We start from the raw sequence: 23,317 nt of genomic DNA, 5'->3' as shown, positions 1-23,317 counted from the left end.
AATTGTCTTCACTGGTCTCAGCTATCTGCATCCTTTTTTACTTTCTTATCCCTCCTGAAAACTCGACTTGCTCTCAGCAAGTCCTCTTCTGGGACTCCAAGAACCTTCTTTCCTATAATACCAACCTCTCTATAGCCTCTCGTTTCATTCCTTTAGCTTATAAGTATTCTGAAGTTTCAATTTATTAAAAAAAAAAAAACTCAATGGTATATAGTCCCACTAGTTACCATCCTACCCCTTTCCCTTCTTTACCATCAAACTTCCTCAAAGATTGGTATACTCCAATGTTTCCTAAATGTGTTCCAAGTTAGCCCTGTAAGATACTAAAGCAACAACAAAAGAGTTTCTTGATCAAGCAAGTTTGAGAAATCCCGTATAAGAGATTCATGATGTACATTAGCAGATTAAATAAACGCTCTTAGAAGTGTTGTGGGACTAACATTCCAAGAAAAGTACTTTCGGGGCAAAAGGGTCTACATTGTACCAGGGCAATGTAAATTCTGATGCTACCAATCCACCAACATGGATTGGTCCAAGGTAACCAATGACTTCCATGCTACCACATTTAATATTTTTCAGCCTGATCTTATTCGATCTCCATTAAACATTCTCTGCTTAAAACTCTGCCTTTCCTTGGCTTTTGTGACATGGTTTTCCTTTTACTTCTCTGACCTGTAATCTTTTCATTTTCTCTGAGTGATTTTATCAATTTCTATGGCTTCCAGTACCTCTGTCTTCAATACAGTTCCTTTCCCAACCCACCCTTATTCTAGACCCATCTATCTGACTGTTTCCTAGGCATCTCTGACACACAGACACTTTGAACTCACTAAGTCCAAAACTAGATTCTTCATATTCCTCAATTTCCACTCATTCAGTTAAGGCAGGGATTTAATCAACATATTGGATTCCTTTCTTTTTTTCATAGTCAATCACTACACCCTATAAACTCTAGCTCCTAAATTTCTAACTTATACCCTCCTCACCATTTTCATGTGAAGTAATACAAGAGATTTCTAACTAGCCTCTTTAATGCTATCCTGCTCATATTAACTACCTAAGAAGCTGTCATTTTTTTAAACCAAAGCAAAAATAAATTTATATTTTTACAACTACAATAAAATTTCAAATCATTATAAAATCTTCAAGAAATCCACAAAAGTATAAATAAAAATCTAAAATTCCTGGAGAAAACCAGTTAACATTTTAGGGAACATTCCATAACACATCCCTTCGGGAATATACAAACACAGATATTCAATTTTACATAAAATGGGACTATACTATGAATGATTTTCTAGAATCTTATTACTTCTCACCCAAAAATACATCTTGCATACATTTCCACTCCATCTTTTTTAAATGGCTACATAATTTTAAAGTGTATTTAGTACACTTTACAGTCAGTCACTATATTATATAAACAATGGTTCAATGAACATTTCTGTGCTTAATATTTTATTTGTATGATAACCTACTAATAATGCCCTTCATTCTTATTTTACTAAAAGGAATGGTTGCCTTTTTGGTTTCTTCCCAAATACTCATAGTTGTTTTGTTTTTTATTCCTCCTTTGATGTTTTTATAGTAGTAAATAATTTTAAACAATTTTCTAATACTAATAATCTTGATTTTGGACATGTTTTCAGGAGGGATCAGTCCCTGGAGAAGGACATCATGCTTGGTAGAGAGTCAGCAAAAAAGAGGAAGGCCCTCAGTGAGATGGACTGACCCAGTGGCTGTAACAACGGGCTTAAGCATAACAACGATTGTGAGGATGGCACAGGACCCAGCAGTGTTTCGTTCTGCTGTATGTAGGGCGGCTATTAGTCGGGACTGACTCGATGGCACCTAACAACAACAATAATCTTTGCGTTCCTAACTTTATTTTTAACCCTACTTTCTTCGTATGTACTTCTAAATCTTGTTTGATATTTTATTTTGGATTTTTACATCAATAAACCAAAACCAAACCCACTGCTGTCGAGTCTAACTCATAGCGGCCCTATAGGACAGAGTAGAACTGCCCCATAGGGCTACAAATCTTTACAGAAGCAGATTGCCATATTTTTATTTTGTGGAGCAGCTAGTGGGTTTGAACCAATGATCTTTTGATTAACAGCTGAGCACTTTAAACACTGCACCACCAGAGCTCCCTCTTTACATCAATAATTCCCTTTAATTGTTCAGATTATTTTCTGTGCTTTTGCCATTTTTTTCAATCATGTTATGCTGGCTTTGTAAAAAAATAACAAATACTTTCTTTCTCTATGATTTGAATTCACTGGTAAAACCATCTGGACCTTGCTCAATTTTAATAAGTCTTTGACAACGTTCTTGTTTCTTTCATATTACTAGTCAATTTGGGTTTTCTCTATCTTCTTGAATCACTTTTAGTCATATATTTTCCTAGATATCTTCAAATTTATGAGCTATAAAAATTTATTAGTTATACAAAGTATTCCAGGTATTTAATTTCCTCTCATGCTGAATTTTGTGTAACTGTGGTTTATTTATTCCTTCCTTTAAATTAGGCACGGTCGCATTATTTTTTTATTTTTTTAATGTACCGCTTCCTTGCTTAGAGTCTTCCAAAGACTTTAAGATATAGTCCAAATTACCTATTAATGGAAACCCTGGTGGCGTAGTGGTTAAGTGCTATGGCTGTTAACCAAAAGGTAAGCAGTTCGAGTCCGCCAGGTGCTCCTTGGAAACCCTACGGGGCAGTTCTCTTCTGTCCTATAGGGTCACTATGAGTCACAATCGACTCCACGGCAGTGGGTTTGGTTTTTTGGTTTTTTACATCTCACTGCCACATTTATTCTACTCTGAATAAGCCTGCCTTTACTTTATCGTTTCATCTTTCTTTGAACATGAAGTTGACTCTCCTTATAATGTTTTTCACCCCCTCCTCACTCTTTCCCTGTCTGGGTAACTTCTGCTGGTCTCAAAAACCAGCCGAACTTGTACCTTTCTTTTTTTTAAATTATACTTTAGATGAAGGTTTACAGAACGAACTAGGTTTCTCATTAAATGCTTGGTACACTTATCGTTTTATGACATTGGTTAACAACCCTACAACGTGTCAACACTCTCCCTTCTCAACCTTGGGTTCCCTATTACCAGCTTTCCTGTTCCCTCCTGCCTTCTAGTCCTTGCCGCTGGGCTGGTGTGCCCCTTTAGTCTCGTTTCATTTTATGGGCCTGTCCAATCTTTGGCTGAAGGGTGAACCTCAGGAGTGACTTCATTACTGAGCTAAAAGGGTGTCCGGCAGGCATACTCTCAGGGTTTCTCCAGTCTCTGTCAGGCCAGCAAGTCTGGTCTTTCTTTCTGAGTTAGAATTTTGTTCTACATTTTTCTCCAACTCTGTCTGGGACCCTCTATTGCGATCTCTGTCAGAGCAGTCAGTGGTGGTAGCCAGGCACCACCTAGTTGTACTGGACTCAGTCTGGTGGAGGCCGTGGTAGATACGGTCCTCTAGTCCTTTGGACTAATCTTTCCCTAATATCTTTAATTTTCCTCGTTTTCCCTTGCTCCCGAAGCAGTGAGACCAGTGAAGTATCCTAGGTGGCCACTCACAAGCTTTTAAGACCCCAGACGCTACTTGCCAAAGTAGAACGTAGAACATTTTCTTTATAAACTTTGTTATGCTAATTGAGCTAGATGTTCCCTGAGACCATGGTCCCCACAGCCCTTAGCCCAGCAATTCCATCCCTCAGGGAGTTTGGATGTGTCTATGGAGCTTTCATGACCTTGCCTTGTACAAGTTGTGCTGGCTTCCCCAGTACTGTGTACTGTCTTGCCCTTCACAATGTTATCACTTATCTATTGTCTATTTAGTGTTTTTCCATCCCCACCCTCCCCTCCCTCATAACCATCGAAGATTGTTTCATTTTGTGTGTACACCTTTTCATGAGTTTTTACAGAAGTGGTCTCATATAATATTTGTCCTTTTGTGATTGACTTATTTCACTCAGCATAATGCCCCCCAGATTCATCCATGTTATGAGATGCTTCACAGATTCATCGTTGTTCTTTATCGTTGTGTAATACTCCATTGGGTGTATGTACCACGGTTTGTTTATCCATTCATCTGTTGATGGGCATCTAGGTTGTTTCCATCTTTTTGCTATTCTGAACAATGCTGCAATGAACATGGGTGTGCATATGTCTATTTGTGTGACAACTCTTATTTCTCTAGGATATATTCCTAGGGGTGGGATTGCTGGATCATATGGTATTTCTATTTCTAGCTTTCTAAGGAAGCGCCATATCATTTTCCAAAATGGTTGTATCATTTTGCATTTCCACTAGCATGCATAAGAGTTCCGATCTCCCCACAGCCTCTCCAACATTTGTTATTTCCTGTTTTGTTTTTTTTTTTATTTGAGCCAGTAATGTCAAGGTGAGAGGGTATCTCATTGTAGTTTTGATTTGCACTTCTCTAATGGCTAGTGATCACCCGCATTTCCTCATGTGTCTGTTGGCTGCTTGAATGTCTTCTTTGGTAAAGTGTCTGTTCATTTCCTTTGCCCATTTTTTAATTGGATTATTGGCCTTTTTATTGTAGGGGTATTGGATTTTCTTGCAGATTTTAGAGATTATACCTTTGTCAGATTTGCCATAGCCAAAAATTTTTTCCCAGTCTGTAGGTTCTCTTTTTACTCTTTTGGTGAAGTCTTTTGATGAGTTTTTAATTTTTAGAAGATCCCAGTTATCTAGCTTATCTTCTGGAGTTAACTTGTACCTTTTCTGTGAAGTCATCTTTCAGGTCCCAAATCTGGGATACGGACAGCTCATCCTCTGTAGAATTTTCCTCCTTTTCTAGACATTTCAAAGTTGAAGTCCTTCAGAGCTCAATCCTTACACTTTTCCTCTATCTATACTCAATTCCCAGAAAAAATCCAGTTCTGGGGTATTAAATACCATCTTTATTACATTAAAAAAAAAAAATTTTTTTTTATTACATTGGTGAATCCTGAATTTTTATTTCTAGCTCTGACTTTGCCCTATTAAACATCTGTATGCAGATAACTATACTAAATATCTCAAGCTTATATATCAAAAGTAGAAGTATTGATTCTGCCTGTCCCTCCCCAAATCTGTGATTCTCTCACTATTCCCCATTTCAATGGCACCACTATTTATATACAGTTTGCTCAGTTCAAAATACTGAAATTATCCTAGACTCTGCTCTTTCTCTTATATACGTATACCCAATTCAGCAATAAGCCTTGTTGTCTCAACTTCCAAAAATATATCTTACCACTTCCACACCTAACACCCATTATCTCTTACCTGGACTACTGCAATAGCCTCCAAACACTCTTCTCTTCTTCCTCTATTACTGACCTATGGTTAATTTTCTGCACAACAATGAGCTTTACCCATTAAAAGCATAAATCATATCATCACCACCACCCCCATCTTCTATTAATTTCACATCTCATCTCAGAATAAAGTCTACAGTATTTACTGTGGCCTACAAGAATGGAAAATCATCTGACTCCTCGTCTCCTACCACTTCTACCACCAGTGACAGATACATCAATACCCAGCCAGATAAACCTCCTTGCTACTCCTTCAACACACCAACCTGCTACTGGACAGTTCTCTCTGACTGGAATATTTCTGTATTAGAAATACAAATGATTCAATTTCTCATTTCATCTGGGTCATTTATTTTTCTTACTAGTTCCTACTACTAAAAACAAACAAAAAATACCACTGCCGTCCAGTCAGTTCTGACTCCTAGCAACAGCCTCACTAGAATATAAGCCCTGTAAAATAATTTACAGACTTATTTACTGAAATTATTCATTTATTGAAAACTCTATGGAGTGGTCATTTATTGAAAACCCTATGGAGTGCAGTTCTACTCTGAAACACACAGGATTGACAACAACTAGTTTACTGGTTTTATAACATTGCCCAATATGTAGTAGATGCTTCATAAAAACCTGCTCAATCAGTGAGGAATTGAATGCATTTAATGTATTGTTCTAGTTGCTTTTGCATAATTCTTTATAGAACATACCATGTCTGTCTTCTCTGTAAATCATAAACTCTAAGTCGAGGGGCTAAGTATTTCTCCTCTCCCTTCCCAAGAACCTCCAGACTGTCACGCAGTAGATACTCAGCAACATTTGTGCTGGAGTAAACGGATAAAGTCTTTCATTCTCTTTTGTAGGATAGCGAGGAAATTCTATGAACCGGGAAAGTTAAGAATGACAATTTGATTATGTTGCATATGGCAGAAATAAGAGGGAACTCTGCAAGAAAATACCTTGAAGACCTTCTGATTCTTTTGCCTTTTTTCCAGCATAAAGATTTCCATCTGTAAGGGACTGTTTTCTAGAAACAGTAGCTTAAGAAAATACACAAAACGGAATTGTTATAATTGCCATGTTTATACTGCGTTCTGGGTTAGCTGGTCGAAACAGCCCTGGTAAAAATAAACTTTTAATGTGTTTTAAGCAACGAGAGTTTCCAAAAAAGCACTGTCATCATGACCTTCAGTGGTCTCTAGAACTTCTCCTGTACTAAGTATTTAACTGGCTGTCCAACTCCATGGCTTCCTGTCTATCTTAAATGTTCCCTCAGCATTTTCAGTGCTAGAGCAACAACAAAACACACAAGCCATTGTTTGGAAAGATTTCTGACTATAAAAAAAAAAAAAAAAATTTTTTTTTTAGACTATAAGACTTCATATAATTTGAAAAGCCTTTGAAATAAGAAAATTGAGACTTGGGTTGGGAAGAGTAGCAGTAGACTTTACATATCCCCCATATGACAGAAAGTATAAATGAACCTTGAGTTCTAACTCCCTGACTCCATATTCTCTATTGAACACTAAACTACAGCCCCTCCGACATCTTCTTTCCTGGAGAAATTTTGGCTTTCACAGTAAATCAAAATAGAGACCTTTTTTTTTTTTTTTTTAATAAAAGTACTGCCCATGCTCCATAAAAAGTAAGAGTAATTATAATTTATCTCAAATTGTCTTAGGTCATTCTGAAGTTCTTAAAGTTCTTGTCATATTTTTTTACTCATTCTTGGGGCCTCTTTATTAAACAATTCTTTCCCTCACTAAAATACATTAACATAATAAGATACTTCTGAAAAATTTGGAAGTATTGGAGCCCTGGTGGTGCAGTGGTTAAGTGTTGAGGCTGCTAACCAAAAGGTCAGCAGTTCAAATCCACCAGCTGCTCCTTAGAAACCCCATAGGGCAGTTCTACTCTGTCCTATACGGTTGCTATGAGTCAGAATCAGCTCGACAACAACGGGTCTGATTTTTGGTTTTGATACGAATATAACATGAGGTACAAGGAAGTTCTGTTTTAAGTAAATTGATAGGTAATTAGAAACAAACGATCTGTGTCACATCATGAATATGCAATGCAGTCTAGCTGCTGACCTGATCACATAGGTACGTACCAAGTATTTTGTGGGTGAATATCTCACCTTTCTCTTACAAAAGAAGAGTAGGTCATTAACAATTTTTTTTATCTGATAAAATATAATAAACAATATGAATTAAATTTGACTTATCCTCTCATGCCTACTCTCAAAGGAAGGGACAGATAAAAAAGGAAACGGACAAAAGGATGGGAAAAAGTAAACAATACTAACTAGTTGCCATCAAGTCAATTCCAACTCATAACAACAACAAAAAAAAAAAAAAACCTTATAGAACAGAATAAAACTGGCCCATAGGGTTTCCAAGGAGCTGCTGGTGGATTCGAACTGCTAACCTTTTGGGTAGAGCCAAGCTTTTAACCACTGTGCCACCAGGGCTCCAAAACAACACTAGGGGGCATAAATCATGATTTCAAGTATATATATCTAATTGAAATCAATTTATGAATTTCAAAAGAGTGATAAAGAATATTCAAAACTAAAACAATCAAATAACAACAGTAACAAAAACTCAAATCATACAAGTTGGTTTTTATGTCAGAATCCACCCGTTTAGCATTTTAGAAGTTGCTCTTTTACTTCTTCTCTTTAATATTTATTTAAAATTCACATGGCAATAAAAAGAATTTCTAAAGGTTCTTCTAATATAAGGTATTTACCCTTCAGAAACCCATCTACTGTCAATCCTTCTTTTTCTGTACAAGAGTGTCATCTTTCCCATTTGATCCACACTGGATCAAAACCACTGATATGAACTTGTGAGATGAATCTAAAATTGCTAGCTACAACAGCAGGGGGTAAAATTTTCTCACTAAAAAGTAAAACAAAAAATTGGACACAAGACACAGGAAGGAGGAGACAGCTAAATAGAAATTTTTAATAAACACAGATGTCAACCATAACCACTATTTCCCAGGCCATTCTTAAGAATTCCTGAATGTGATGAGGGCCAGCTTAGGAAATAGCCATTTTCACATGCAAAATGTAAGGAAGGGTTTAAATATCCAACAAGTACTGATATTTACTTTTCTAAGGAGATAGAGAGTGGGAAAAAAAAAATCTAAAGCACCTAATTTCAAGAGCACGTTATGGATCATACTAATGCATCCTGGGGGAAACAAGGCCAGGCTGGGTAGAATGCCCCAAGCTATGCATAGAAGAATCAGTGTCACTGTACTGTGGGATCTTCTCACCTTAAAAGTTGTGGTCCCATAGAGCTTAGTGGTGTGGACTGTTTCTGGAAGCACATTAGTGATATTGGTAATAAATTCTTCCAAATATTTACAGGATTTCTCCAAGTGTGTTGTATTGATGATAATCTGGACAAGCTGGAAAACAGTAAGTACATTTAAGAGTCATATTTGAGTATTCATCCCAGGATGAATGGCTTAATATAAATCTGTAGGAACTTTAAAAAAAAAAAAAAAAGAAGCATGATGGCAGAGGCCATCTGTATTCTGCAAAGGGTATTTTAAGGCATGGGTGTAGGTGTAACTTCCTTAAGAAGCCTTCCCTGACAGCCCAAAGCATCTTCTATTTCCCCTAGTATAGGAGCTTAACATTCTTTTTTGGGCGGGGGCGGGGGGGCGGGCATTCTATTTTGAACACATGTTTTCTTCTGTTTAAGACTAGACTAAGAACAAAAACTGCTAGGGTTTCACATATTGTCTGCCAATAAATAATTGGCCAAACAAATAAATGAACTTTCACTAAAAGAACAAGAAAACTGAAATGGCAACAAGAAGTTTTAAAATTAGGCATGTTGAACAGAGATGTTTGAATAGACTGCAGTATATTAACAAACTACATCAGGTTATGGGAGAAAGAACATGAATACTGAAGTCAGAGAAACAAAGAGATTAAAAGCTCATATATTATTGATCTTGGGAAAGTTTCTTAACTTCCCTAAGCCTGTTTCCTTATTTGTAAAATGTTAATAATTTCTAATCCATGGAGTTATTGAGAGGATTAAATATTGTGTTATAAATACAATTTCACTTTTCTTATAGAAGGCAGCCTGAAAGAAGACAATATCAGTAAGATAAAAGTAATCATATGCTATAAATTATTTTGGGAGGACACAGATAAGGAATAATTATCATTGTCTACATAGAGATTAAAAGTTTGAAACACTTCACAATTCATTTTCTTATGTTGTCTTCCCAGCAACCTGGAGAAGTGGGTTAAATGGACTAATTACTATTTCCTTTTTATTGTAACAGGAAAATAAAAGTAATTTTCTCTAGATTGCATAATCTAAATAGAGTTAGGACGCAAATCCAAGTAGTGTAACTTCAAAATATAAACTCACCTAAATGACTTCTGAGAGTGCTTTTTTAGCATAAGAAATCCATAAAATGGCAGCCCTGGAATACTGCATGTTTGTATGCATTAGGTTGAAATATCAGATTCTGAGTCTGCCATCAATCAACTAGACCTCTCCAAGATTTGGTTCTACGCTCTCTAAGAAAGAAAAGGGCGGGGGGGGGGGGGGCGGCGGGGACAGAGAGAGGTGCCTATTTTAACTATGAAAACTGTTTATATTCCCCAAAGTCTAAGAGAAAATCAAAGAAGAAATGAAATGGAACCCTGTTTTTCTCTGTATCTTTTCTACATATTTAGCTTTCCATTTTTACAAGAGTAGGTCTTACAGTAGGGTTGTGGCAGGTGGAGAGAGTCTTAGTATATAAGGCTGAGGATGATGAATTTTAGATCAGTCAAATAATGAGGCAGGGGGCAACTGGGATGATGACACAAAGAAACTGGAACTGAGGATTAGGGAGGTACTATGTATTTTCCCAAAATTAAATGATATTTCAAAACAATGTTTAAAAGTTGGGATGATGCTTCAGTAAGAGTTATTGTACTACTGTGTGGGATATTAAAAAAATATATTAGTAGAACTATAATCAGAAAGTACATTCTTATCTCCTCCATAGCACCCAGCCCAAGACTATGGCACATAGTTTATTCTCAAAAAATGCATGTCAACTGACAATGCTTTAGTAATGGCTTGGACTAAGAAAAAAGGTACCTTCTGCTCGAGTAAGGATCACCTTAAAGGTTTGAGGAAAAGAGCTACTTTTGAAACATAATGATTGTGGGCAAAGATCAGAGATGTGGTTCTAACCAATTCTCTTAGATGAAAAGTGACGGCAATATTGGGGCTAGATCTCTGTATTATTTATTCCCTAAAACTCATCTCATCAGGCAACTTCACCTAGGTCAGCAGCCCCTTCCTCTTAATTCCACAGTTTTAATTTGGAGACTTTGAATTTCGGACACAAGACTATTAGCTTCTATAAAATTACTCCCCAAAATCAGTCTTTAACTTTAGAATGCTCTAGGGAAAAATACCAAAATAAGCAATTCATCAACTTCCTTTTACTCTGTTTCTCCCTTGGAGGAGGACTAAAATAACTTTAAAAATTTAAGTTGTCTAAATTAAATCACTTTTCTTCCTGAGTGGGAAGGTGGCTACTGGCAAGGTTGTCTTGATGTGGAAGTCAGAAAAGTAAGAGAGTTAATTTGGAGAACTGAAAAATTTCTATTTTAAAATTAGCGTTACCTATAGGGAAGGCATTCTGTCTATCAAAAGAAATCCTAATAATAAGGAGGAATCGTGTCATGTTATCGAAATAAAAAACAGTGGCAGTCAAAGAGAAAATTGTCCTGTTTTACAGGATACTGGCAGTTTTAAAAAAGGAGGCGGCTTCACTGGGTACAGTGGTAATTTCCCATGACTTTTTAAAGATCTGTCAACACAAAAGATCACCATGAACTGCATCAATTGGCTGTCACTCACTTTTGAAATGTTTCATTGCTGAGCATAGAATAGACTATTAAAACACTCTAGGATTACAGTAGATACCATGTCATTTTCAGAGGGAATATTGTCTGTTAATGAGGTCTAAGTGATCTTTACTCCTGAATGACAGATATAAAGATCCTTAGAAGGGCATTTACAAATGTAAAGCCAGATGCTTTGGGGGTAATTTTATACTTAAGGATGAAACAAAGCAATTTCATATAACAACTTCCATCAGAGTTAGAGCTCCTCTGACGATATTTTTAACCCCTACTTCCCACTCTCTTATAAAAATATATAACTGCTGCAATCCAAACCAGCCTTAACACTGTTTCAAGAACATGGAACTAACAACAGATTAAATATTTATTACCTCTTATATGAAGTTCTTTGAGAACTATATAAAAAAGACAAAGAAAATACTGTAAGATGAACAACTACCTCTCACAACTAAATGACAAAAGTCACTTAAGTTCAAAACTATTAAGAAGTAAGAAATTTTCCTGAATTTCCCTCCCTGAATCAGAAAAAAAAAAACAAAAACCCATTGCTGTCAAGTTGATTCCGACTCCTAGTGACCCTAAGGACACAGTAGAACTGTACTAGGGTTTCCAAGGAGTACCTGGTGAATTCAAACTGCTGACCTTTTGGTAAACAGCTATAGTTCTTAACCGCTACACTACCAGAGTTTCCCTGTATCAGAAAGGATGCAAAGAGTATACTGTGGAGGTCACATCTCCTCTGACAATTCTGGTGGAACCTAAGACATGTGACTGACAGATGTTCTATTCTTGACTAACTCCAGAGAAAATGTCTTCATCATCTTCAGTAGTTCAAAAGTCAGCCCTAAATTCCAAGAAAAGCTTTCCATTCCCAAATATAAACTGCTTCTGGAGTATACACACACACTTATATTAGGCCTGAAATTAGGTTGCTTCCAAAAATAGAAAATTCAGCACACTAAAGCTCCAGGAAAACTAACACAAGGCAAGAAAATGAGACAACAGACTCCTCGCCACACCACCAGTATGCCGAAACTATTAGATTTATAAGAAGACAAAGAACTAAACAGCAGCCTTAGTTCCCACTCACAAAAATGAGCTATCTTCTAATGCTTCAGGGAATTTTATCTCAATTTTACCCCAGCTAGAATACAAAACGCTGTGTCAACTAACTTATTTTATACCACTTCCAAGACTAAACTATCTAAAATACTCAAAATACTTGGAACTTACCAGTCTAAATTCCAAGGTATAATACAGTTTATATTTGACATATAAATATAAACTGTTTTACCATAATGCAAGGAATATGACTGCTATTAACACAACAGATGAAGGCAAATAACAGAGGACAGGACCATGTGGTCATCAATCTAAATTATACTAAAAACAAAAATGCAAAGCATTGGTCATTTATTCAATCTCCTGGGAGACTATTATAGCAAAAAAAAAAAAAACCCAATATGGCATCACTAATAGGATCATTACAAAAAAACAGCAAAGAAGAAAAAGGCCAAAATCGAAGTGAAAAGAGGCTCTGAAACTTGATCTTGAGCAGAGGATAGCTCAAGTGAACAGAAGAAACGATGATGTAAAAGAACTGAACAGAAGATTTAAAAGGGGGCTTGAGAACAAGATAAAGTATATGATAAAAACTGCAAAGATCTGGAGTCAGAAAACCAAAAGAGAAGAATTTCTCAAGCTGAAAGAACTGAAGAAAAAATTTAAGCCTCAAATTGCTATATTAAAGGATTCTGTAGGTAAACACTGAATGAGGCAGGAAACATCAAAAGACGATAGAAGGAATACATAGAGTCACCGTACCAAAAAGAATTGGTCAAAGTTCACCCATTTCAGGAGGCTGCATCTGATCAAGAATCACTAGCACGGAAGGAAGAAGTAAGAGCTCCGCTGGCAGAAAACGAGGCTCCAGGAATCCACAGAATACCAGCTGAGATGTTTCAACAGATGAATACAATGCCGGAAGCACATACTTGTTTATGTCAAGAAATTTCAAAGCACAGTTACCTGGCCAAGCGACTGGCCATTCCAAAGAAAGGTGATGAAATTGAATGTGGAAATTATCAAACAATATCATTAACAGCTCATGCTAGCAAAATTCTGCTGAGGATAATTAAAAAATAACTGCAGCCATACACTGACATAGGCTGTAGAACAAAGGATATCATTGCTGTTGTCAGATGGATCCTAGCCAAAAGCAGAGAATACTAGAAAGATGTTTATCGGTGTTTCATCAACTATGCGAAGCCATTTGACTGTGTGGATCATAACAAACTGTGGATAACATTACAAAGAATGGAAATTGCAGAACACTTAACGTGCTCTTGCAGAATCTACACATGGATCAAAGGGCAGTTCTTCAAACAGAACATGGTGATACTGCATGGCTCGAAATTGGAAAAGCTGTGTTATCAGGATTGTATACTTTTACCTTACTTACTCAGTCTGTACGCTGAACAAATAATTCAAGAAGCCAGATGATATGAAAAAGAATGAGGCATCAGGATGGGAGGAAGCCTAATTAACAACCTTTGGTATGCAGATGACAACTTTACTTTCTGAAAACAAAGATGACTTGAAGCACTCACTGATAAAAATTAAAGATTACAGCCTTCAGTATGGATTATGCTTTAACATGAAGAAAACAAAAATCCTTACAACTGGACGAATAAAAAACATGATAAGTGACGAAGAATTAAAGTTGTCAATGATTTTATACTGCTTGGCTCAACAATTAATGCTCATAGAAGCAACAGTCAAAAAAATCAAACAAACATATTGGACTGGGCAAATCTCCTTAAAGCATTAAAAAGATGTCACTTTGATGACTAAGATGTGCCTGACCCAAGCCATGGGCTTTCCAATAACCTTATATGCATGTGAAAGTTGGATCACAAAAAAGGAAGACAAAAGAAAAATTGAGTGCTTGAACTGTGGCTTTTGTAGAGAATATTGAATATACAAAGAAAACAGTCTTAGAAAAAATATAACCAGAATGTTCCTTAGAAGCAAGGATGGTGGGACTTCAACCCTCTTACTTTGGACATGTCATCAGGAAAGACCAATTGCTAGAAAAAGACATCATGCTTGGTAAAGTGGAGGGCCAATGAAAACAAGGGAAACCCTCAATGAGGCAGACTGACAACAATGATCTCAAATGTATCAACCATCATGAAGATGGCACAGGACCACACAATGTTTCATTCTATTACACATGAGGTCACCAGGATTCAGAGATGACTCAATGGCAACCAACAACAATAATTATTATTAATATGAACTTATTTCATGTCCACTAGCCACGAGTTGTCTTTAATGTTACTAGATAATCACAGTATACAGCACTAATCCTCTTTTCCATACTTCCACAGAACTAGCTCACACCTTCTCTCTCCTCCATCCCCAACACTTTTTCCCCATCCTCACTTTCAGTTGCAGACCTTGCTTTCTACCCAACCATCACCATCTGCCAACATATACCCTAATTCCCATCAGTTACCAAGAATAATAGTCATACTGTGTAAAGCTCTTGGAGCTCTGGTGGCTCGGTTGTAACCCCTTCAATTGTGCATTAGATCCTAAACTCTCTCTCCCATTCAAGAACATCACTCCAGAGATTTCCCCTTTTCTTCTACATCTGAATTTTTTCCTTAATACTGTGTCATCCCCATTAGAAATAACAAGGTGTTATTTCTTCCATTAAAAACAAAGCAAAACAACTTTCTCTTAACCCCAGTCCCCTGCCAGCTGCTATTCCATTTCCTTGCTTTCAAAACTGTCTAGAAGAATTGTCTTGTACTTGCTGTCTCCAATTCCTCTCTTCTCATTCTTTTTTTTTCAATTAAAATAACTTTTCATTTTAAGATCGTTTTAGATTTAAAAAAAAAAAAAGTTGTAAAGAGTTCGCATATACCCCTCACCCAGCTTCGTCTATTATTAACCTCTTACATTATCATGATACATTTGCTACCACAAAAAAAAAAGGAACCAATATTGGTGCGTTACTGCTAAGTTCACACTTCATTCAAATTTCATTGGTTTTTCCCTAATGTTCCTTAAATGTTCCAGGATCCCATCTAAGATACAACATTACCTTTAGTTGTCTTGCCTTATAGTTTTTCAGACTTTGATGACTTTCACAATTTTGAGGAATACTGGTGAGGTACTCCTCAAAATTGGCCACAAAGGTGAAATGCCTTCCCATTATATCACATCAAAGGTACATACTATCAACATAACTTATCACTGATGATGTCAACCTTGATCACCTGACCAAAGTAGGCATTTCCAGATTTTTTCACTGTAACTTTTTCTCTATTTCCATACTCTTCAGAACCAAGTCACTAAGTATAGCCCATACTCAGGGGGTGGGAAGTTAAACTCCACCTCTTTGAGGACACAGGTCTATATAAGTGATTTGGAATTCTTCAGTACAGGACTTATTCTCCTTTAAGCCTACCCCACCAAGAGTTCCCTACCACTATTCTATTAAAAGTGCTCTTGTCAAGGTCCCCAATTTACTCCAAGTTGCTAAAGCTAATGATAATTCTTAACCTTCATCTTACCTGACCTACCAGCAGTATTTGCCCTAGTTGATCACTCCCTCCTTCTTGATATCTATCTTCACGTGACTTCTAGGACATCATACTTAACCAATTGTTTTCTCGACATTCCTGGCGGCTCCTTCCCAGTATACTTTGCTGGTTCCCCTTTTCTCTCGACGTCTTAACACTGTAGTGCCCAAGGGCTGAGTCCTTCATCTCATCTATTCTTCATCTTTACTCATTTCCTTTGTAACATAATCCTTTCGTATAGCTTTAAATATTTTTATTCTGCCAACTTGCAAATTTTTATCTCCAGGCTAGATCTGTCTCCCAAACTTCAAACTCATATATATAACCTCTTATTCAACACCTCAACCTTTGGTATATCTAATAAGCATGGCAAACAATATGTCCAAAACTGAATTGCCAAGCTTCCCCCACCCCAAATTTCTCTCTACCTGAGCTTTTCCCATCGTAGGTCGTGGCATATACAGCCTTCTAGTTGCTCATGTCAAAGATTTCTGGAGTTGTCCTTTACTCTGCATTTCTTCTCCTCCTTTACATTCAATCATGAGGAAAGCATGCTGGCTCTACAATCAAAATTTGATCACTCATCACCACCTCAATGACTACCTCCCTGGACCAAGCATCCATCAACTCCTGCTGGATTATTATCATAGCTTCCTAACTGGTCTTCTTATTTCCATTCTACAATTTATTCTCAACACCTCAGCTAATGTGATCATTTTGAAACATAAGTCAGATTATGTCACAAAGCAAAAACCTGCAATGGCTCTCCATTTCACTTGGAAGAAAAGGCAAAGGCTTTACAACAGCCCACCGTGAAACTCTGGTACCTCTCTGGTCTGATATCTTGTTCTTCTTCCACTTGTTCACCCCATTCCAGTTACCTTAGCTTCTTATTATTCCTTGAACTTGTCCAGAATTCTCCTACCTTCAGGCTTTTGCTCTAGACTCTACCTTTAATGTTAACTCACCTTCAAGATTTTGGTCTTTTTAATAAGACCAACCTTGAATCTTGTTACAGGTTCAATTGTGTCTGCAAAAAATATGTTGTAAATTCGAACACCTATACGTGTGGAAAGAAGCCCTGGTGGCACAGTAGTTAAAGCACTCAATTGTTAACCGAAAGGTCAGCAGTTCAAACCTACCAGCTGCTCTGTAGGAAAAAAGAGCTGGTGATCTGTTCCTGTAAAGATTACAGCCTAGGAAAGCCTATGGGGGCAGTTGCACTAGGTCCTACAGGGTTGCTATGAGTTGGAATTGACTGGATGGCACACAAAAACAACAATTACAAGTGGTTGTAATCCCATCTGGAAATAGGGTTTTCTCTGTTATGTTAATGAGGCCATGTCAGTGTAGGGTGTGTCTTAAACAAATCACTTTTTAGACATAAAAGGAGCAGATTAGGCACAGAAGCAAGCAAGCAGGAATGGAGGAAAGATAGATGCCACATGGAGATCTCAAAGGAATGTCAAGAAAAACGTTAGAAAAGCTGAGACAGGGATTTTCCCCCGAGTAGACAGAGAAAGCCTTCCTTGAGAGCTGGTGCCCTGAATTCAGACTTTTACTCTCCTGAACTGTGGGAAAATAAATTTCTGTTAGTTAAAGCCACCTAATTGTGGTATTTCTGTTATAGCAGCACTAATAAACTAAACAAACCTCCACTCAACTCCTGACCTTCTTAACCCTGGTTCTTTTCTTCTTTCCATAGCATTTACCACTTTTTGTCATACTGCATAATTTACTTATTTATTTTGTTTATTATTTATTATCGATTTCCTTTATGAAAATGTATTGTTGTTGTTCATGAATTTTTCCTAAGGGCTGGGATCAGTGCCTGGTACATAGTAGACAAAAAATATTGTAAAATTAATAAACTAATGATTTATCTTAATAAGACATCTTGTTCTAACCTTTTGACTTTTTCTAATCAAAAAATTCCATCTCTGTACTAGACCTGCCAATCACTGTTTGCCTGCCCAGATCTCTTTCTTACTAATAATAGGCAATATACATTGAGTGTTAATTATGTACCAAGCAAGCACTGTTGAAGGCCCTTTAGATGCTCATTTAGTCCTTACAACAATTCTATGAGATACACGCTATTACATTTCTCACAGAAAAGCTAAGTAATTTGCCCAAGGGCATAGCCACTAAAGGGAGCGTCAGAATTAGAACTCAGAATTTGCCTAAGGGCATAGCTACTAAAGGGAGAGTCAGAATTAGAACTCAGGCAGTTTAGTTTTAGGACGTAAACTTTTAACTACTGCTCAACTGCCTTGCCAACATAGCCTGGAAGAAGCAGCCTCTAAAATCTAGTTCAGTACCTGCTGACTGAACTAGGGATCACTTGCAGTCTGAAAAACAAGGCATTCAGGTTACAATAGATACTGGAACTGAAAGGTAATGTTGAGTTGGCTCAACATGGGGAAGCAAGGAAGCCATGAGAAGAGCAAAAAAGCCAGTACACAGAGAAAAAGAGAAGGATAATGCATTAAAAAAAAAAAAAAGTTTTTTTTTTTTTTTTTAATGCATATGGACAGAAAAAAGAAGAGACAATACAGGCAGACAGACAAACATTAGCTGCACAGGAACTTTGAAGTACTATAAGAATTGTCGGACTTCCCGATACAGGATTCTGTGAGTTTTTTGTGTGTTTTTATAATACTTCCATTGCTTGAGTGGATTTCTGCTCTCTCTCAAAACCATCTCTAATAGGATAATTTCCATGTTACTACGAACCACTTGTAAACTTCCCACCTTTGTTATGATGAAATAATTAAATCAATATAGAAGGTAGTACAATATAGTAAAAGGGAACAGGTTTTGGAATAAACCACCTGGGTTTATGTCTCATTTCTACCATTTTGCTAACTGTATGACCTTGAACAATCACCCTGAACATTAATTACGTCTTCTATAAAATGGGAATAATAACACATGCCCAACATACCTCAAATGTTATTGTACAAAGTGAGGTGGTGTTTGTGAGTGAGCTTTGGAGAATATAAACTGCTCCACAAATGTTAGCTATTATGATGATGATTCCAGATGTCAAAACGAGGGGACTGTCCTAAATGATGTCTAAAGTACCTTTCAGTTGAAAAAAAGGTGTTATAAATAGAGTTCAATCATAGCCAATGTCTCACTTTATAATCTTTTTAAATCTTATTTTAGAGAAAGAAAATCACTCCCCAAATCAGACAGAAGTAGATGCCCACCTGGCTTCCAGCCGTCTTTACCTGTAGACCAGTGTCATTAACCATTGTTAAATTTCACCATAACCCTTGACAGAGCACATCCAAAATGTCTACTTTTCCTAGAACAACTAACTTTCAGATAACCACCTCTACAGGTAAAACATATGGTCAACAGTCTTTCCTTCCCCTGTGAATAAAATTTCGCTAAGTGTTCATATTTGGCACTATAATTTCCAACAAAAAGCTGGTTGAGGCTACCCTGTAATTCCGGGTTTCCAAGAGAAAGGAAATTGCATATCTTTCTAAATTTTAGGACTGCATGCCAATGGACCAAACTTCTGTGTGCCAAGATACAGCTCCCAACATATGTACAGTATCCCTCCTCCCTTTGTGAGTTTGCTAAGACTTCCTAAGAAACTGACTATATTGCTTTCTCTCATATTTCCTCAATTCCAAATCTCCAGTCCCTCTGCCAAACAGATCTCATGCTGATAAAGAATAATTTACTATTCATGTGAGGTAATCTCCAAAACAAAAGCTGAGTCTAGTGATACCGTCATGGATTGAACTGTGCCCCCCAAAAATATATGTCAACTTGGCAAGGCTCATGATTCCCAGTATTGTGTGACTATCCACCATTCTGTCATCTAATGTGATTTTTTTTTCCCATGTATTGTAAATCCCACCTCTAGGACGTTAATGAGGTGGGATTATCACCAGTTATGTTAATGAGGCATAACTCAATCTACAAGATTAAGTTGTGCTTAAATCAATCTCTTTCGCGATACAAAAGACAGAGAGACATGGGAACCTCATACCACCAAGAAACAAGAGCCAGGAGAATACCGCATCCTTTGGACCTGGGGTCCCTGCGCTGAGAAATTCCTAGTCCAGGAGAAGACTGATGACAAGGACCTCTCCCTAGAGCTGACAGAGAGAGAAAGCCTTCCCCTGGAGCTGGCACCCTGAATTCGGACTTGTAGCCTCCTAGCCGGTGAGAGAATAAATTTCTCTTTGTTAAAGCCATCCACTTGTGGTATTTCTGTTACAGCAGCACTAGATAACTAAGATACTACTCAAAGACTATAAGTGCCATTATCCTTGGCACCAATGACTTATGCATGCAAAATGTGGTTTCATGGACTATATTATATTTAAACTGCCATTCATTTGGATAGGAACCTGATGTTGACAATATTCTCTAACCAAGTTTTAAAAATCTAATCAATGGCCAAGTAATACAAATTCATCCTAACAATTCTAGAAAGCTAGTTAAGCTAATGAAAACAATGAGAGGAAAAAAGAGACATTTTAGAAAAAGTAACAGATTTCTCAAAAGTGACTAAAGAAAAAACAAGAGATTTCATTTTATCCTTTTACCATTAGGGGACCATTAGGAAGAGCACAATAGACTATGTACAAAGGTATAATTAATTTATGCACAAGGTCCAGAACTTAGGACATCTGTTAACATATTGCCTTGCTGCATCCAGTGAGAGGAGCTTTACCTCAGTAAGTCCAATATTCTTCCTTTTAATGACATTCTGTAGAGAGTTGCTCAGAGTCCTGGTCAGTAACAGGTTTGTAGATTTACGAATCATATCATCAACTTCAGTTGAACTGAAAAAGAAGTGTCAAGAGTTAGTCATATCAGGTAGCGGAGTTATTTTGGCAAACACACAGGTACTTGTAATAATAATAATAAGGAGGAGGAGGAGGAGAAAGAAGAGAATAGCAGCAGCTACAAATAACGCTTATTGTGTGCCAGGAATTATTCTAAGTACTTTAATGTATTCAACTCATTTAATCTTCCCAATAGCCATATGAAGTAGGTTTTATTATTATCTCCACTTTACAGGTGAAGAAATGAAGGGACAGAGAAGTTAAGTAACTTGCTCAAAGTCACACAGTGAGTTCACAGCAAGAAAAGAATTTTAACCCAGGCAACCTAGCATTAAACACTATGCTGTGCTGCCTTCCAGGGTAAGTAAGAGTTCCCCAGCATGATTTCTCATCCTGAAAGCATTCCTTCTTCCATACAGGTAGTCCCCAACTTACGACATATACTACTTCCAACGAACTGCACTTAGAACCACTTTTTGGGGGGTACATCTTATCATTAGTAATATGTAGTACATAAAATGTTGCCCCTGGCAATTCGCTGATGTTATTCTCAGACGCTCACTAGCAAATGAGGAAGAGGAAGGAAAGAAGTTGTCAAAAAAAATTTATACTGAAGAGATTAGATGAAATTTTTTCTAAACTAAATCAGGAGGTTCAGTTGCTTGAAAACATGGACCCGAACAGTGATCACTTAGCTAAAGTCCACAGGCAGATTGGGTAAGTAGTAAGATGTTACCAGGAAATACATGAAGAAGAAAAAAAGGAAAAGGACCATTCAGACAACTCTCACAAACTTTCTGGCTAAAAATCCCATCTCCATTCCCAGGGACAATCCAGATGATCCGGAGCATTCCATAAGTTGAGTTATTACCACAACTAACAAATTGCCAATGTTGTCCAACTCTTCTTCATCTTGCAGTAAATTTTTATGACTTGTATATTTTTGTAAGTTTATATGTAGATCAGATTTATAAAGATCCTAATCATAAAAGGCAATAATAATAATAAAAACTAAAAAACAAAAAAAACGAGGTATTCAACTTACGTCAGAACTTACAACGCAGTCATCAGAACAGAACCCTATCGTAAGTCTGGGATGACCTGTACTTCCAAGTTCCTCCACAGATTGTTAATGTTTATAATTTGCCACCTGAGTGTCTCTGTAGAATTCTTGCACAATTAGCTGATAAGGGTCCTTAAAAAATATATCTCTGTTTCTGTATCGTTATGTTTCACATGTCTATTTAGCTTCTCATGCTAACATAAATGTTCTAAGCCAGTGGTTTAACTCTGCATATATGTTTTATAATCCTTACTATTCCAAAACTGATCAGTTATGACATTTTGTATTTAGGAAAGGAAATTAAACAAATAAAATGACCCAATGACTATTTTTATACGCAAATTTTAAAAAAAAGAAAACAAAACGGTCTCACAACCACTAGGCTAAATTCTAGATTTCTACATCCTCCATGAGCCCCTGAAAGCATCATGCAAAATGGGCTTCTGTAAAAGATATCTGTGTGGAACAAATATTTCTTCAATGATAAGGTTAGTATTGTAATGGTACTTATTGATAAACATCAAGAAACAATGGTAAATACAGACTGAGTTCACCACAACTAGATGGTGCCCAGCTGCCACCACCAACTGCTCTGACAGGGATCACGAGAGAGGGTCCCAGACAGAGCTGGAGAAAAATGTGGAAGAAAATTCTAACTCACACACACAAAAAGACCAGACTTACTGGTCTGACAGAGACTGGAGAAACCGCAAGAGCATGGCCTCTGGATACCCATACAGCTCAGTATTGAAGTCACTTCTGGGGTTCACCCTTCAGCCAAAGGTCAGACAGGTCCATAAAACAAAATGAGACCAAATTGGCACACTAACCCAGAGGCAAGGACAGGAAGGCAGGAGGGGACAGGAAAGCTGGTGGTGGGGAGCCCAAGGTTGAGACAGGGAGAGTGTTGACATATTGTGGGATTGGCAACCACTGTCACAAAACAATACGTGTATTAACTATTTAATGAGAAACTAGTTTGCTCTGTAAACCTTCATCTAAAATGCAATTAAAAAAAATTGAAAAGTATGGGGAAAAAAAGAAACAATGGTAAATAAAGGTTTGCAAATAGTTCTATGTCAAAAATATATCACTTGTGGACAGTAGTCATCAATTTTATCTCATTGATTCCTCTTTCTACAGAAGACAATCACAGGCTTTGCATCATCTGATTAAAAATATTAAAATTCTAAATACATGGGCAAGCTACATTATCATGCTATGTGGAAAAGAGAAAAATTATCATAAATAAATAAAACTACAGATTATAATCAGTTAGAAAAAAATGAAGTGCCAAAATATTTTTATGGGGACTTCCAAACAAAGACATATTTAGTTGACTACCACCTCCTCCCTTGCTATTACCCTTTCCTAAATTTTTATTGAATTGAAATAATTCATTCAAGAATATATACAGTACCTACCATATGCTGGGCATTGTGTCATGCTAAAACAGCGCAATCACAATGGTGAATAGTCATGGTTCCTGCCCTCACATGTTAAACTCATAATCCCATAATATCAGTTGTGGTATGAGGTAGGAATAAGTACACATTGCCATGAAAGTGATGAATACAGGTGTCCAAAATAGTCTGGGTACACCAATGTTC

At 37.0% G+C, this 23,317-nt stretch overlaps 1 protein-coding gene across 6 annotated transcripts in view; it reads right to left on the bottom strand.

Annotated features, from left to right (window-relative positions):
- The window catches only part of EXOC6B (exocyst complex component 6B), a 713,117-nt gene that overhangs the window by 295,111 nt on the left and 394,689 nt on the right, over window positions 1-23,317 (bottom strand). For 4 of the 6 annotated variants that reach the window (XM_049856497.1, XM_049856493.1, XM_049856494.1 and 1 more), the window contains exons 16-17: window positions 20,530-20,641; window positions 8,616-8,750 (exon numbers count right to left, since the gene is read on the bottom strand). In XM_049856497.1, coding sequence (XP_049712454.1) covers window positions 8,616-8,750; window positions 20,530-20,641 — 247 coding nt within the window. The remainder of the gene's footprint in view (window positions 1-8,615; window positions 8,751-20,529; window positions 20,642-23,317) is intronic. The other 2 variants (XM_049856495.1, XM_049856496.1) reach the window with 1 other exon arrangement.

This window comes from Elephas maximus, chromosome 17, assembly GCF_024166365.1.
Source record: "Elephas maximus indicus isolate mEleMax1 chromosome 17, mEleMax1 primary haplotype, whole genome shotgun sequence".
Lineage (NCBI taxonomy): Eukaryota > Metazoa > Chordata > Mammalia > Proboscidea > Elephantidae > Elephas > Elephas maximus.
This window is presented reverse-complemented; position numbering and strand designations above follow the sequence as displayed.